This window comes from Musca autumnalis, unplaced genomic scaffold, assembly GCF_047663935.1.
Source record: "Musca autumnalis isolate F117 unplaced genomic scaffold, ASM4766393v1 scaffold_4, whole genome shotgun sequence".
Classification (NCBI taxonomy): Eukaryota; Metazoa; Arthropoda; class Insecta; order Diptera; family Muscidae; genus Musca; species Musca autumnalis.
The window spans coordinates 74,858,786-74,874,186 of NW_027411977.1; the positions used below are offsets into that span (position 1 = coordinate 74,858,786).

Here is a 15,401-nt window from a genome sequence, read left to right on the forward strand (position 1 = left end):
ATATATTAAGATGTGTAAAGTATGGTCCAATTCGGCCACTCTCTTCAAGAGTTATCGAACGCACAATTTTTCCGAACATTTTTGAACTTTTGTGGGGGAGGTACCTGAAGGAGTGGACCGATATGGCTTATCTTCGAACTTAAACTATGTTTGGACAAAATATTACTAAGGCCAAACTTTGGACCGAATCGGCAGACCTGTTCGAGAGTTATTTTGCCCTCCAACCTCCTCACACGTTGTCATAGGGGTTTTTTTGCAACTTTCAGGCTATTTTCTCAGGAAGTATGGACTGGCCCCTGATGAAACTTATACCGTCGTATGGAGGGCAGTGAATACAAGTAGCTAAAGCAAAAATCAAAGCGATTCGAGAGATGGTCCTAAACTGAACTTTTCCAAATTTTTGTGTGGGAGGTACCCGACGGAGTGGACCGATTGAGTCCATATTAAAACCTGATCTAAGTCTGGTACACGCTCCACGATGGGCAAAGTATGGACCAAATCGGTTACTCCCTTCAAGAGTTATCGTGCGCACAAATTTTCCGAACATTTCCGAACTTTTGTGGGGGAGGTGCCGGAAGGAGTGGACCGATATAGCTCATCTTCGAACTTAAACTAAGTTTGGGCAAAATATTACGAAAGCCAAAATTTGAACCGAATCGGTTCATCCGTTCGAGAGTTATCGTGCGCTCCAGCCAGCCAGACAGACAGACAGAAAGACAGACAGACAGACGGACGGACATTGCTCAATCGACTCCAAATTGTCTGAAACACATTTCGTCCAAACATACTTGGGGTCTAAAACCATTATTTCGATGAGGCACATTTTGCCCGTATGAGATATCATAGCCTAAAGGCTGAGGGTATAAAAATTATCTCGAATTTTTGCCAGATATGCTCTATCTCTTTTAGTTTCGGAGATATCGCGACTTTTATCAAAATGATCTCAAATTTTTTCCGGATTTGCTCTATCTCTTCTAGTTTCGGAGATATCGCGACTTTTATAAAAACAATCTCGATTTTTTCCAGATTTGCTCTATCTCTTTTAGTTTCGGAGATATCGCGACTTTTATAAAAATAAAGTTGAACTTGAATTTTTTATAAAAAATGATCTCGAATTTTTGCCAGATTTGCTCTATCTCTTTTAGTTTCGGAGATATCGCGACTTTTATCAAAATGATCTCAAATTTTTTCCGGATTTGCTCTATCTCTTCTAGTTTCGGAGATATCGCGACTTTTATAAAAATAATCTCGATTTTTTCCAGATTTGCTCTATCTCTTCTAGTTTCGGAGATATCGCGACTTTTATAAAAATGAAGTTGAATTTTTTTATAAAAAATTATCTCGAATTTTTGCCAGATTTGCTCTATCTCTTCTAGTTTCGGAGATATCGCGACTTTTATAAAAAAAATGATCTCGAATTTTTGCCAGATTTGCTCTATCTCTTCTAGTTTCGGAGATATCGCGACTTTTATAAAAATAATCTCGATTTTTTCCAGATTTGCTCTATCTCTTCTAGTTTCGGAGATATCGCGACTTTTATAAAAATTAAGTTGAACTTGAATTTTTTTTATAAAAAATGATCTCGAATTTTTGCCAGATTTGCTCTATCTCTTCTAGTTTCGGAGATATCGCGACTTTTATAAAAATAATCTCGATTTTTTCCAGATTTGCCCTATCTCTTCTAGTTTCGGAAATATCGCGACTTTTATAAAAATGAAGTTGAACTTGAATTAAAAAAAAAAATGATCTCGAATTTTTGCCAGATTTGCTCTATCTCTTCTAGTTTCGGAGATATCGCGACTTTTATAAAAATGAAGTTGAACTTTTTTTATAAAAAATGATCTCGAATTTTTGCCAGATTTGCTCTATCTCTTCTAGTTTCGGAGATATCGCGACTTTTATAAAAATAATCTCGATTTTTTCCAGATTTGCCCTATCTCTTCTAGTTTCGGAAATATCGCGACTTTTATAAAAATGAAGTTGAACTTGAATTTAAAAAAAAAGATGATCTCGAATTTTTGCCAGATTTGCTTTATCTCTTCTAGTTTCGGAGATATCGTGACTTTTATAAAAATGAAGTTGAACTTGAATTTTTTTATAAAAAATGATCTCGATTTTTTGCCAGATTTGCTCTATCTCTTCTAGTTTCGGAGATATCGCGACTTTTATAAAAATAATCTCGATTTTTTCCAGATTTGCCCTATCTCTTCTAGTTTAGGAAATATCGCGACTTTTATAAAAATGAAGTTGAACTTGAATTTAAAAAAAAAAATGATCTCGAATTTTTGCCAGATTTGCTTTATCTCTTCTAGTTTCGGAGATATCGTGACTTTTATAAAAATGAAGTTGAATTTTTTTATAAAAAATGATCTCGAATTTTTGCCAGATTTGCTCTATCTCTTCTAGTTTCGGAGATATCGCGACTTTTATAAAAATAATCTCGATTTTTTCCAGATTTGCTCTATCTCTTCTAGTTTCGGAGATATCGCGACTTTTATTAAAATGAAGTTGAATTTTTTTATAAAAAATGATCTCGAATTTTTGCCAGATTTGCTCTATCTCTTCTAGTTTCGGAGATATCGCGACTTTTATAAAAATAATCTCGATTTTTTCCAGATTTGCTCTATCTCTTCTAGTTTCGGAGACATCGCGACTTTTATAAAAACAATCTCGATTTTTTCCAGATTTGCTCTATCTCTTCTAGTTTCGGAGATATCGCGACTTTTATAAAAATTAAGTTGAACTTGAATTTTTTTTGCTCTATCTCTTCTAGTTTCGGAGATATCGCGACTTTTATTAAAATGAAGTTGAATTTTTTTATAAAAAATGATCTCGAATTTTTGCCAGATTTGCTCTATCTCTTCTAGTTTCGGAGATATCGCGACTTTTATAAAAATAATCTCGATTTTTTCCAGATTTGCTCTATCTCTTCTAGTTTCGGAGACATCGCGACTTTTATAAAAACAATCTCGATTTTTTCCAGATTTGCTCTATCTCTTCTAGTTTCGGAGATATCGCGACTTTTATAAAAATTAAGTTGAACTTGAATTTTTTTTATAAAAAATGATCTCGAATTTTTGCCAGATTTGCTCTATCTCTTCTAGTTTCGGAGATATCGCGACTTTTATAAAAATAATCTCGATTTTTTCCAGATTTGCTCTATCTCTTCTAGTTTCGGAGATATCGCGACTTTTATTAAAATGAAGTTGAATTTTTTTATAAAAAATGATCTCGAATTTTTGCCAGATTTGCTCTATCTCTTCTAGTTTCGGAGATATCGCGACTTTTATAAAAATAATCTCGATTTTTTCCAGATTTGCCCTATCTCTTCTAGTTTCGGAAATATCGCGACTTTTATAAAAATGAAGTTGAACTTGAATTTAAAAAAAAAATGATCTCGAATTTTTGCCAGATTTGCTTTATCTCTTCTAGTTTCGGAGATATCGCGACTTTTATAAAAATAATCTCGATTTTTTCCAGATTTGCCCTATCTCTTCTAGTTTCGGAAATATCGCGACTTTTATAAAAATGAAGTTGAACTTGAATTTTTTTATAAAAAATGATCTCGAATTTTTGCCAGATTTGCTCTATCTCTTCTAGTTTCGGAGATATCGCGACTTTTATAAAAATAATCTCGATTTTTTCCAGATTTGCCCTATCTCTTCTAGTTTCGGAAATATCGCGACTTTTATAAAAATGAAGTTGAACTTGAATTTAAAAAAAAAATGATCTCGAATTTTTGCCAGATTTGCTTTATCTCTTCTAGTTTCGGAGATATCGTGACTTTTATAAAAATGAAGTTGAATTTTTTTATAAAAAATGATCTCGAATTTTTGCCAGATTTGCTCTATCTCTTCTAGTTTCGGAGATATCGCGACTTTTATAAAAATAATCTCGATTTTTTCCAGATTTGCTCTATCTCTTCTAGTTTCGGAGACATCGCGACTTTTATAAAAACAATCTCGATTTTTTCCAGATTTGCTCTATCTCTTCTAGTTTCGGAGATATCGCGACTTTTATAAAAATTAAGTTGAACTTGAATTTTTTTTATAAAAAATGATCTCGAATTCTTGCCAGATTTGCTCTATCTCTTCTAGTTTCGGAGATATCGCGACTTTTATAAAAATAATCTCGATTTTTTCCAGATTTGCCCTATCTCTTCTAGTTTCGGAAATATCGCGACTTTTATAAAAATGAAGTTGAACTTGAATTAAAAAAAAAAATGATCTCGAATTTTTGCCAGATTTGCTCTATCTCTTCTAGTTTCGGAGATATCGCGACTTTTATAAAAATGAAGTTGAACTTTTTTTTATAAAAAATGATCTCGAATTTTTGCCAGATTTGCTCTATCTCTTCTAGTTTCGGAGATATCGCGACTTTTATAAAAATAATCTCGATTTTTTCCAGATTTGCCCTATCTCTTCTAGTTTCGGAAATATCGCGACTTTTATAAAAATGAAGTTGAACTTGAATTTAAAAAAAAAATTATCTCGAATTTTTGCCAGATTTGCTTTATCTCTTCTAGTTTCGGAGATATCGTGACTTTTATAAAAATGAAGTTGAACTTGAATTTTTTTATAAAAAATGATCTCGAATTTTTGCCAGATTTGCTCTATCTCTTCTAGTTTCGGAGATATCGCGACTTTTATCAAAATTATCTCGAATTTTTGCCAGATTTGCTTTATCTCTTCTAGTTTCGGAGGTATTGCGACTTTCATAAAAATGAAGTTGAACTTGAATTTTTTATAAAAAATGATCTCGAATTTTTTCCAGATTTGCTCTGTCGCGACTTTTATCAAAATGATCGCGAATTTTTTCCAGATTTGCTCTATATCTTCTAGTTTCGGAGATATCGCGACTTTTATAAAAATTAAGTTGAACTTGAATTTTTTAAAAAAAATGATCTCGAATTTTTTCCAGATTTGCTCTATCTCTTCTAGTTTCGGAGATATCGCGACTTTTATCAAAATTATCTCGAATTTTTGTCAGATTTGCTTTATCTCTTCTAGTTTCGGAGATATCGCGAATTTCATCAAAATTATCTCGAATTTTTGCCAGATTTGCTCTATCTCTTCTAGTTTCGGAGATATCGCGACTTTTATAAATATGATCTCGAATTTTCCGGAATACAAATCTGTAGGAAATATTTTTTGTTCTTTAGTAGTCTATGGATATTTTCCTTACAGAATATATAATTAAAAATGTTGTACTTAATTTTCTGAATTTAAATATATTACAATTTTTACTGTTTTTTTTTTACTGTTCAATTTACAAAGTTTGAACTAAATCGATTTCTCTCTTAAAGGGTTATTTTACATTAGCCACTTTAGGTGGTGCCGGTAGGATTTTCTGGACCTATTTGGGTCATTATCTCAGGAAGTGTGGACTTACCCATGAAAAAAAATTACAACGTCGTAACAGGGGCCGCAAGTGCAACCTGCTGCATCACAAATTAATAAGATCAGAGAGGAGTTTTTAAACTGTACTTTTTCCAAATTTTGTGTAGGAGGTATCCAAATGAGTGGAACGATATAGTGCATATTAGAACCCGATCTATGCCTGAAAGTAATATTACCAATAGCAAAGTTTGGCTCAATTCGGTTACTCCCTCCTAGAGTTATCATGCCCACAATCTTGGCCAAAAAATTTGAACCTTTGTGGGGGAGGTACCGGAAGGAGTGGACCGATATGGTCTATCTTCAAACTTAAACTAAGTTTGGACAAAATATTGAAAGACCCAAAATTTGAACCAAATATGTTGACCCGTTCGAAAGTTATCGTGCGCTCCAACTACGACACATGGTATTATATGGGTTGTTTGCAGTTTTCGTGCTGATTTCTGAGGAAGTATGGACTTGCTCCTGAAAAAAATTATATCATCGTAATGGGGGTAGTGAATACAAGTGACTGCAACAAAAATCAAAGCGATTTAAGATTAGGCCTTAAACTGCACTTAAGCAAAATTTTGTGTGGGAGATACCTGAAAGAGTAGACCAATAGGTCCATATTGGAACCTTATCTATGTCTGGTAGAAATGTCACGATGTGCAAAGTATGGACTAATTCGGTTACTACCTTCAAGAGTTATCGTGCGGACAATTTTTCCGAACATTTTTGAACTTTAGAGGGGCAGGTACCTGAAGGAGTGGACCGAGATAGCCCATCTTCGAACTTAAATCAAATCTGGACAAAATATTTCGATACCCAAAATTTGAGAGTTATCGTTCGCACCAGCCAGACAGACAGACGGACGGACATAGCTAGATCGACTCAAAATTGTCTGAAACGGATATCGTACAAACATACTTGGGTCTAAAACTATTATTTCGATGAAACACATTTTTGGTCGTATCAAAGTGTAAATACCCTCTTTAACCTAAAGAAGTTTTATGAAAAGCTGTAGGCAACAATTTAAAAGACTGATGAGCACGAAAACTAACGACTTTAATGACGACTTTCCAAAAGGTCTATATTGGAAAACATCTTCGGGTACCACCCTCACAAATCTTCAAAATTTTCGTTAAAGTGCAGTTTAAGGGCTGTTCGAAAGTATTATTTGTAATGTTAACAGCGATATAATGTTTTTCGTGACAAATCCATGGTTCCTGAGTAGTCCACGGTGACCAACTAAAGTGCCGATTCATTTTGGTCCGACCTTTGAACATCGTAATTCTTCTCCTGGTCAAACTCCTTCAGGTAGCTCCTAGCCAGCATTTAAAATGTTCACAAGTTTGTGTTATAAGGAGGCACCTTAATGCAGTCCTCATTGCGATAAAGTTTGCATACCATACTTGTGCAACACAGCTTTGCGTTAAAAGTAATCAACAAGTACTGGCGGCCAGCGACTTGAGGACCTTGTTCGTATTTATAATCTTGTCGCTCTCCCAAAAAAAGGGGAGTGTCACTTTAGAAGTCCAATTGGTGAACAGTACGACAGCAGATTTAGCGACGGATATTTTCATATTTCTCAAATGGATGAACTGCACAAAGCCAGCTATGAAGGAATTTAACATGTAACATATGTCATGGACGAAAAGACGTAAAATCATCCTCTTACATTACGATCTCTATACCATAGTGTTGCAGTGGCATAGCTTTGCGTTAAAAGTAATCAACAAGTACTGGGGGCCAGCGACTTGAGGACCTTGTTCGTATTTATAATCTTATCGCTCCCCCAAAATATATTCGGCGGAGCCTCACTTTAGAAATCCAATTGTTGAACAGTATGACAGCAGATTTAGCAGCAGCAGATTTAGATAAATAAATAAATAAATAAATAAATAAATAAATAAATAAATAAATAAATAAATAAATAAATAAATAAATAAATAAATAAATAAATAAATAAATAAATAAATAAATAAATAAATAAATAAATAAATAAATAAATAAATAAATAAATAAATAAATAAATAAATAAATAAATAAATATAAATAAATAAATAAATAAATAAATAAATAAATAAATAAATAAATAAATAAATAAATAAATAAATAAATAAATAAATAAATAAATAAATAAATAAATAAATAAATAAATAAATAAATAAATAAATAAATAAATAAATAAATAAATAAATAAATAAATAAATAAATAAATAAATAAATAAATAAATAAATAAATAAATAAATAAATAAATAAATAAATAAATAAATAAATAAATAAATAAATAAATAAATAAATAAATAAATAAATAAATAAATAAATAAATAAATAAATAAATAAATAAATAAATAAATAAATAAATAAATAAATAAATAAATAAATAAATAAATAAATAAATAAATAAATAAATAAATAAATAAATAAATAAATAAATAAATAAATAAATAAATAAATAAATAAATAAATAAATAAATAAATAAATAAATAAATAAATAAATAAATAAATAAATAAATAAATAAATAAATAAATAAATAAATAAATAAATAAATAAATAAATAAATAAATAAATAAATAAATAAATAAATAAATAAATAAATAAATAAATAAATAAATAAATAAATAAATAAATAAATAAATAAATAAATAAATAAATAAATAAATAAATAAATAAATAAATAAATAAATAAATAAATAAATAAATAAATAAATAAATAAATAAATAAATAAATAAATAAATAAATAAATAAATAAATAAATAAATAAATAAATAAATAAATAAATAAATAAATAAATAAATAAATAAATAAATAAATAAATAAATAAATAAATAAATAAATAAATAAATAAATAAATAAATAAATAAATAAATAAATAAATAAATAAATAAATAAATAAATAAATAAATAAATAAATAAATAAATAAATAAATAAATAAATAAATAAATAAATAAATAAATAAATAAATAAATAAATAAATAAATAAATAAATAAATAAATAAATAAATAAATAAATAAATAAGTAAATAAATAAGACACGCCGTTCGGACTCGGCGATAAACAGTATGCCCCATATCATTGAGCTAATGTGAATCGGGGTGCACTCGTTGATATGAGAAAAGTCTCCCTTATCCCTTCTGGGATATTTGTGGAACAATTATTATTATACCATTGAATGTTGTGGTACTTTATATTTTCCACAACACATGCTGCTGCTGGTCAGCTCAGAAACTGATTGACATCATGGTGGTGTGTAATACTTAAACAGTCATTGCTAATGGTTACAGAAATAAGATCAGCTCCATACAGACCAACAAAATCTAATAGTGAATCTGTGGTACCAATGTCTCCATATGGTTCTTCAAGAACTATTGTCTCACTACACCCAATGCCTTTATTGTCTCACTACCTCTATTGTCAACACATGGTACCTGAAGAACTACTGACTTGCTACAGACATACTAGTTCCAATGTTACTACTGACCTTCGAATGACACATTCATACAAAATGGCTATAGGAAATTGCATGGGTTGTCTACACTTTGTCAGTAGTACTGTTATCAGTATAGATTCACTATTGACATTTCCAATAGGGATAGTGGTGGTTGTGTGAGTTCACTTGAAAAATTATCATCGATTATTGAGCTTGACTCAAAGGAGAAATTAATTAAAAATTAATATTTAAAAAGTAAAAAGTCGTTATGTTCCGACCGGGCCGAATGGAATAATTAGTTTCTTTTCACAATTTTAGGTGGAAAAAAATTTCGACTATGGACACTAGGCCGGGGCGATTTGTATGGAAGGAAAAAAGTGTTATCGGGCGCCTGGAGTTTATGATTCTTGGGATTGTACTGAGCAAAAAAGTCAACTAGACCATACAGTGGTGTGAAAAATAATAAGGACAGTGACATTCACAACTTTTGGTCGCTCCTAAAATGTGCAAAATGGAAGAATTTGCGATGGAAATTTGTTTTTGAAAATGCACATGTATTGCAATAAGAAATCCCGTTACGATTTTGGTTTCTTTCTGTTTAGTTTTTATACAAAACAAATATTTTTCGTAAAATCCGTGATTTCTGCTGTGAAAAATAATAAGGACAGTTTTTCGTTTTAGTAAAAATAAATGGATATTATTTTTTGTGATTCTTTCCTGTAAGTAAAAGTTTAAAATGAATTAATTTCTATTAATTAAATGTGAAATCTACCGGTATTTTTTAGTTTTTCTTTGCAAATATGGGTAAAAATGCGCATTGTTATCACGCTACTCGAGAAATCATTAAATGTTTACATAAACAAGGAAATTCATACAGAAAAATTACAGAAAAAGCTTAAAATCTTTAAAAACAATGGTGGAGGATGCAGCTAAGTGAATTTCAAAGATAAAAGTCGTAGCAGAAATCCAAAAATTGCACCTGTAATAATAAATGCGTTATTCGATGATTAAAAAAGATCCTTTTACCACATCTTTATGAATAAAAAACTAATTAAATATTAATTTTGACGCATCAGCAACTGCTAAAAACCTCTGTGGTGGCCACATTAGAGCCCACAGTGTCAGAAAAGTATAATTTTAAGCGAAAAATTATACACTTCCCACGTAGTAGTGCAGGGTATAAAATATTCAGCAAATAATTCAGTTTGCTAGAAATCACATCGCTTGGTCCAAGAAAAATTGCGTACCATTCTTTGGTCTGATGAAACCAAATATATTTTTTTGTTCCGATAGAGGAGTTTATCAGGGTTGAAGACCTTAAAATCAATAATATAACCCAAAATATACTCTGAAGGTGGCTAAATATGGCAGAGGTAACAGCATGGTGTGGGGCTCATTTTTTTACTATGTTGTGGGGTCTCTATACAGTATTCAAAGTGTTTTTGAAATCACCAGATTACATTGACATATTGAAAAATATAATTCTTCCGTATGCTGAAGGGGGTGTGCCTCTCAAATGAGTCTTTAGCAAGGTTAATGACCCAAAAATGACGGCAAAATGAAAAATAAAGTGTTTCAGGATAATTAAGTTAAGTTGTTAGAATGGCCCATACAATCCCTTGATTTGAACCCGATTGAAAAATGTTGTGGAATGAAGTTAAAAAATCAAGCAGGGGAAAGTGTTCATCAAATTATGGCGACCTTTGGCAACTTATACAGGTTGCGTAGGACGCGATACCAGTAGAGAAGTGCCAAAATTTGGTCGACTCGATGCCCAGACGATGCGCTTCCGTTTTAGAAAACAAAGGATCATCTACAAAGTATTAATGATACTGAAACACGTTATCTACCATTATTTAATAAAAACCTGCATTAATTTCTTTCAAGTTTGGTTCTTATTAAAAGATGTCATGAAGTGTCCTTATTATTTTTCACACTCCAAACTACGACAATTCGCATAAAATATAAAAGATAAATAAAATATGGTTACAAGCAATCAAAATATTTTAATAATACTTTTCTTTACATTTTAAGAAAACAATAAATTTTATAAACTAATGTAATTTTCACTTTTTTAGTCAGTTTTCAATGTAATCTTGGTTATGGATTGAAGTGTCCTTATTATTTTTCACACCACTGTATGTCTACGGTGAAAATCGAGCCCCCGGATTTTGACTTGAAGATTTTTTTCAAGGACTTTTGGATACTTTGGCATATATCAACCAAACCACTGAGATTTTCTATCCAACACAAAGGCAACAATTGTAGCCAAGACAATAATAAAGAAGTTTCTAGTACGTCGCAAAAGCATTGGAACGCTCCTTCAGGCAGTTATGGCCTCGAGAAAGTGCACATTTTTCGGAAAATATCGATAAATGACACTGCGCTACAAATGGGACTCAAATTCAGTGGCTGGAAAATCCCTTTTGAAGATGAAAGCCCTCGGTGAGTGAACTAAGAACCCTAAAGGAAATTTTCACCATAGAACAAGTTTCCGAGATATTGCGAGATTAATGGTTTAATTTTGGCCCCTTTATTTGTGAGAAAATAGCTTTATATCTTACTAAAGCGTTATTGTAGCTTCATTTTGATATTACATGTCTTCAGTCAAATCGAATGGTGAATCTTTTTGTAGAATATTTTATCCCTCTAACTCCATTCCTTTTATGTCCTTTTCGTCCTTTATTTTTTGAACCGTAGTAAAAGTACCAGAAGACGAGATTTTACAGCATCCAAATATTCTACAAAAATGATGTTCAGAAGATTTTAGGTACGGTTCTCATTGATGACCAATCGACATTTCCCCGTTTTCATGGTCCTTTTTGACATTTACCCGGTTTTTGTTCAGAAAACTATGTTTTGTTTTTATGTATATTCGTTATTGGTATGTGGTGCTTTTGAAATACTTACCATAAATAGCTCTTGTTATGACGAACACGTTAATAACAAATTTTATTGAAGAGTAGATCCGGTTATCTCAATTTTTGAACCGGTTATTCCGATATCAAAACCGATTTTGGAACCGGTTTTAAGTAACCGATTTACCGTATATGTATATCATTAGAAAGCTAATAAAATGGTCAATCAAATGACAGCAAGTAGCTGATTACAACTTTGTTGGTTCCGAAGCTAGAACAAAAATGTAAAATATCACTGGGTGATATTTTACATCAAAATCGGTTTAAGAAAGCGGTTTTTTTGTTCTAGCTTCGGAACCAACAAAGTTGTAATCAGCTACTTGCTGTCATTTGATTGACCATTTTATTAGCTTTCTAATGATATACATATACGGTTAATCATTTACTTAAAACCGGTTCCAAAATCGGTTTTGATATCGGAATAACCGGTTCAAAAATTGAGATAACCGGATCTATCCTTCAATAAAATTTGTTATTAACGTGTTCGTCATTACAAGAGCTATTTATGGTAAGTATTTCAAAAGCAATAATATCAAAATGAAGCTACAATAACGCTTTGGTGAGATATAAAGCTATTTTCTCACAAATTAAGGGGCCAAAATTAAACCATTAATCACGCAATATCTCGGAAACTTGATTTCCTTTAGGGTTCTTAGTACACTCACCGAGGGCTTTCATCTTCAAAAGAGATTTTCCACCCACTGAATTTGAGTCCCATTTTGTAGCACAGTGTCATTTATCGATATTTTCCGAAAAATGTGCACTTTCTCGAGGCCATAACTGCCTGAAGGAGCGTTCCAATGCTTTTGCGATGTACTAGAGAGTTCTTTATTATTGTCTTGGCTACAATTGTTGCCTTTGTGTTGGTTAGAAAATCTCAGTGGTTTGGTTGATATATGCCAAAGTATCCAAAAGTCCTTGAAAAAAATCTTCAAGTCAAAATCCGGGGGCTCGATTTTCACCCTAGACCTATGGTCTAGTTGACTTTTTTGCTCAGTACAATTCCAAGAATCAGAAACTGCAGGCGCCCGTGTTGGTGTTCAAATCGCCCCACTCTAATGGACACCCCTAATGCCTAAACTATCTAATCTAATCTAAAAAATATGTTCAGTCAGGTGCAAGGTACCACCTAGGGTGCTATATCTCATAAATGCAGGGGAAATTAAAAGTACAATTACAATTAAGATAATGTTACAAGGGATATTATCGGCGACCGGCAGTGTGCGGTTACTGAGGGGCAAGTGAGTGTAAATAATGCATTTAAATTTATTTTCACTTGCCCTCAGTAAGCGCACACTGCCGATCACTGGATCAAATATTTGCCTAATGTGAACTTATCTTTAGTGAAGACGTTTCGTGACCACTGAAAACTACAAATGTCAAATTACAGCTAGTTCGGTTAAAACTGTAGCTAAAAGCCTCAAAATACCGAAATTCGGGAGTTACCGTTATATGATACCTAGTTCGATTTTTGTTGGAGGAGTTTCGTGACCACAGAGAACTTCAAATATCAAATTACAGCTAGTTCGGTTAAAAATTATAGCTAACATCCTCAAAATACCGAAATCGGGAGGTACCCTTATATGTGGGCTACACCAAACCATGGACGTATGTTGATCATTTTTATGAAGAAGTTTCGTGACCACTGAGAACCTCAAATGTCAAATTACTGCTAGTTCGTTTAAAAATTGCACCTAAAAACGTCAATATCGGTAAGTACCGCTATATGGGGGTTATACCAAAACATGAACCTATGTTGAAGTTTTTGGTGGTGAAGTTTCGTGACAAGTGAGACCCTCAAATGTCAAATTACAGCTAGTTCGGTTAAAAAATTGTACCTAAAATGCTCACAATACCGAAAATCGGTAGGTACCGCTATATGGGGATATAACAAAACATGGACCTATGTTGACGTTTTTTGGTGGAGAAGTTTCGTGACCACTGAGACCCTCATACATCAAATTACAGCTACTTCGTTTAAAAATTGTACCTAAAATCCTCACAATACCGAAAATCGGTAGTCATCGCTATATGGGGCTATACCAAAACATGGGCCTATGTTGACGCCTCTTGGTGGTGAAGTATCGTGGCCACTGAAAACTTCAAACGTCTAATTACAGCTTGTTCGGTTAAAGTTTATGCTAAAATACAGAAAATCGGGGTGTACCGTTATATGGGGGCTATACGAAAACATGGACCTATGTCCATAATTTTTGGAATGTTCGTTTCTTGATCACTAGGAACCCTAAATGTCAAATTATAGTTAATTCGGTTTGAAATTGTGACTAAAAACATCAAAATTCCTGAAATCTGTCCGCACCGTTATATGCGGGCGATACCAAAACGTCGACCGATATAGCCCATCATCGAACTTGAACTGCCTGCAAATATAATACGCTTCTTCCTAAAATTGCAAAGTCCTATTTCAAATTTTGTTGATGCTAGAGTGATTACCAATGACGGACGGATGGATGGTTATGCACAGATCGACTCAGAATTTTTCCCTGATCAAGAATATATATATACTTTATAAGGTCGCAAATGATTATTTCAATGCGTTACGAACGGATAAACAAACTTAATATACCCTCCATACTATGGCGGAGGGTATACAAATGACCTTCGCCCTGTTAGTTAAAAATGTCAAAGAAATATTTATTATTACTTATTGTTTTCTTTCCAGAATGACAAACATGTTAGGATGGCGATTTCTACAAGTTCACTTGCACAATGAAATCATATTCTCCATTTTACAGCCAATTAAGAAGTTCAAAACGAAGAGATATTTATGTATAATGCATGAATTCACTCACAATGTAATCAAGACAAGACGCAATGCCTTGGAAACCTCCATGAAGGATTCTATTCTAAGCACAAATGGCAAAGAAGAATACAACGATCTTGGAACAAAGAAAAGAATGGCATTATTGGATGTATTGTTACAGTCCAGCATTGATGGCCAACCACTAACAAATGAGGATATTCGTGAAGAAGTCGATACATTTATGTTTGAAGGACATGATACCACAGCGACGGCACTTAGCTGTACTTTGTATCTATTGGCCAGACATCCACGGGTGCAGAGAAAACTTTTGCAAGAAATCGAAGATGTTTTGGGTAAAGCGAATAACCCTAAACCGATGACCTTGATGAATTTGAATGATCTAAAATACATGGAATGTGTTATTAAGGAGTCTATGCGTTTGCTTCCACCGATTCCTTTCATTGCACGCGAAATTAAGGAAGATTTTAAATATAGTAAGTATTCTAAGAAAATAATTTTTTTAGACATGAAGGTTTACCGAAAATTCTCTTTGCAGAACACTCATCAAGAGGAGAGGGCACTCTGCCAGCTGGTTCGGAATTGATAATTGGCATTTATATGATGGGCTCGGACAGCGATTATTATGAACACCACACTGAGTTTCTACCTGAACGTTTCCAACAACCCCTCCGCTGGAATAACTTTCAGTATACACCATTTAGTGCCGGACCACGCAATTGTATTGGTCAAAAATTTGCCATGTATGAAATGAAAGTTGTGCTAACACACATTATTCGTTCATACGAACTGCTACCGTTCGGTGAGAACATTGAACCACTTTTGGGCATTGTTTTACGTTCCAGCAATGGCATGCAATTGGGTTTGAAGAAGAGGGCGTCCTAA

At 32.4% G+C, this 15,401-nt stretch overlaps 1 protein-coding gene across 1 annotated transcript in view; it reads left to right on the forward strand.

Moving 5' to 3' along the window:
- Positions 1-15,401, forward strand: part of LOC141402979 (cytochrome P450 4d8-like) — a 43,549-nt gene extending 28,148 nt beyond the window's left edge. The window contains exons 3-4 of the mRNA XM_073985108.1: positions 14,418-14,992; positions 15,055-15,401. Of these exons, the coding sequence (XP_073841209.1) occupies positions 14,418-14,992; positions 15,055-15,401 (922 nt within the window). The remainder of the gene's footprint in view (positions 1-14,417; positions 14,993-15,054) is intronic.